Source organism: Sphaeroforma arctica (assembly GCF_001186125.1).
Source record: "Sphaeroforma arctica JP610 unplaced genomic scaffold supercont1.7415, whole genome shotgun sequence".
In the NCBI taxonomy this organism is placed as follows: Eukaryota; class Ichthyosporea; order Ichthyophonida; genus Sphaeroforma; species Sphaeroforma arctica.
This window is the reverse complement of record NW_014033143.1, coordinates 273-1,432: the sequence shown is the minus strand read 5'-3', so window position 1 is coordinate 1,432 and position 1,160 is coordinate 273. Positions and strand designations below refer to the sequence as shown.

Sequence of the window (1,160 nt, the reverse complement as noted above, 5' to 3'; positions counted from 1 at the left end):
TATGTATGTATGTATGTATATATATATGTATAAATATATAAATGGATTATCAATTTAAATGGAATATGTCTATGCATACATTTAGATACGAAACATACAGCAATATTGTACCCCTACAATTAGGTTTGATATTCATCACAGTGTCCACACACTTTAACAAGAATCAATCGAGTAAAACAGGTCACTTGCAAATATACAGACAAACGAAACAAATTCAATTTTACATACCTATCTCGCCCAGAGTTCCCTGTTCAGCAGTCCTAGCATACTCATGCAAGGAGCCTATATCCAAGTCCAAATCCGACAACGCCATCCTCACGTCTAACAGGTTACTCTGTGTCCTCCCGGCACCCTCACAATAAGCTCTGCCTGATATAGCTATTTCCAGTATAAGCCGTTCCAGCACATCTGTCAGTGTTTCTATGGCATTGGGCTCTACAGCGGTGGCTCCCTCATATCGTGACACTTCGCATGACACCTGTCTGAGTACTGATCGAGCAAACCCCCTCTTACCTACCGGACCTGTCTCAGCTACTTTATACTTGTGTGCAGTGGATTTCTCGCTGTGTTGGGTTGTATGCGAGTGCGTGTGCGAGTTTGTGTGCGTGTGTGATGTGCGACGTTTCATTGTTATATTATATATATACTATATATGCATATGCATGTGCGTGAATGTGTATACCTAAAATACTAAGCAATACTCGTAAATATTGTTACGCGCTTCGTGTTGCTTGCGGTGTGCTATAAGTACCGTTATTCTATACATATTCGACTGAAGTTGGGTCTTCCACTTCGGTAAACATAGTCGTCGTTCGCTTGTTGCGTTCTGGACATAAGTACTTTCGTTGTAAATAGATAGATTCAGCTGTTTCACTACTATTTTTATGTAAATAAATTTTTACCACAGCTGAGGCCCGAGGGGCGCGGGCTGTCGGGATCGGCGGCGAATGAAACTTTTGGTTCATTCTTTTTAAATAAATAATCTTTTTACAGACACAAAAAACAAAATATCTGGGTCACAGACAAATTGATGATAAATAAATATATATCCAGATTGGACCCTGACCCAGGAATCCAGGATAATTATATCTTGACGAGCAGAGATAAGTTCATGCTACGGTAGTATGAAATAAGTGACCAACACCACGAACACAACATAT

General features: G+C 39.9%; 1 protein-coding gene across 1 annotated transcript; it reads right to left on the bottom strand.

Annotated features, from left to right (window-relative positions):
• Positions 1-224: 224 nt before the first annotated feature.
• On the bottom strand, positions 225-837 carry SARC_16128 (hypothetical protein; the record flags this gene model as incomplete). The annotated part of the gene is made up of 1 exon (XM_014289762.1): positions 225-837. A coding segment is annotated over exon 1 (404 nt), but the record flags the coding sequence as incomplete, so codon positions are not given.
• Between the last annotated feature and the right edge of the window lie 323 nt (positions 838-1,160).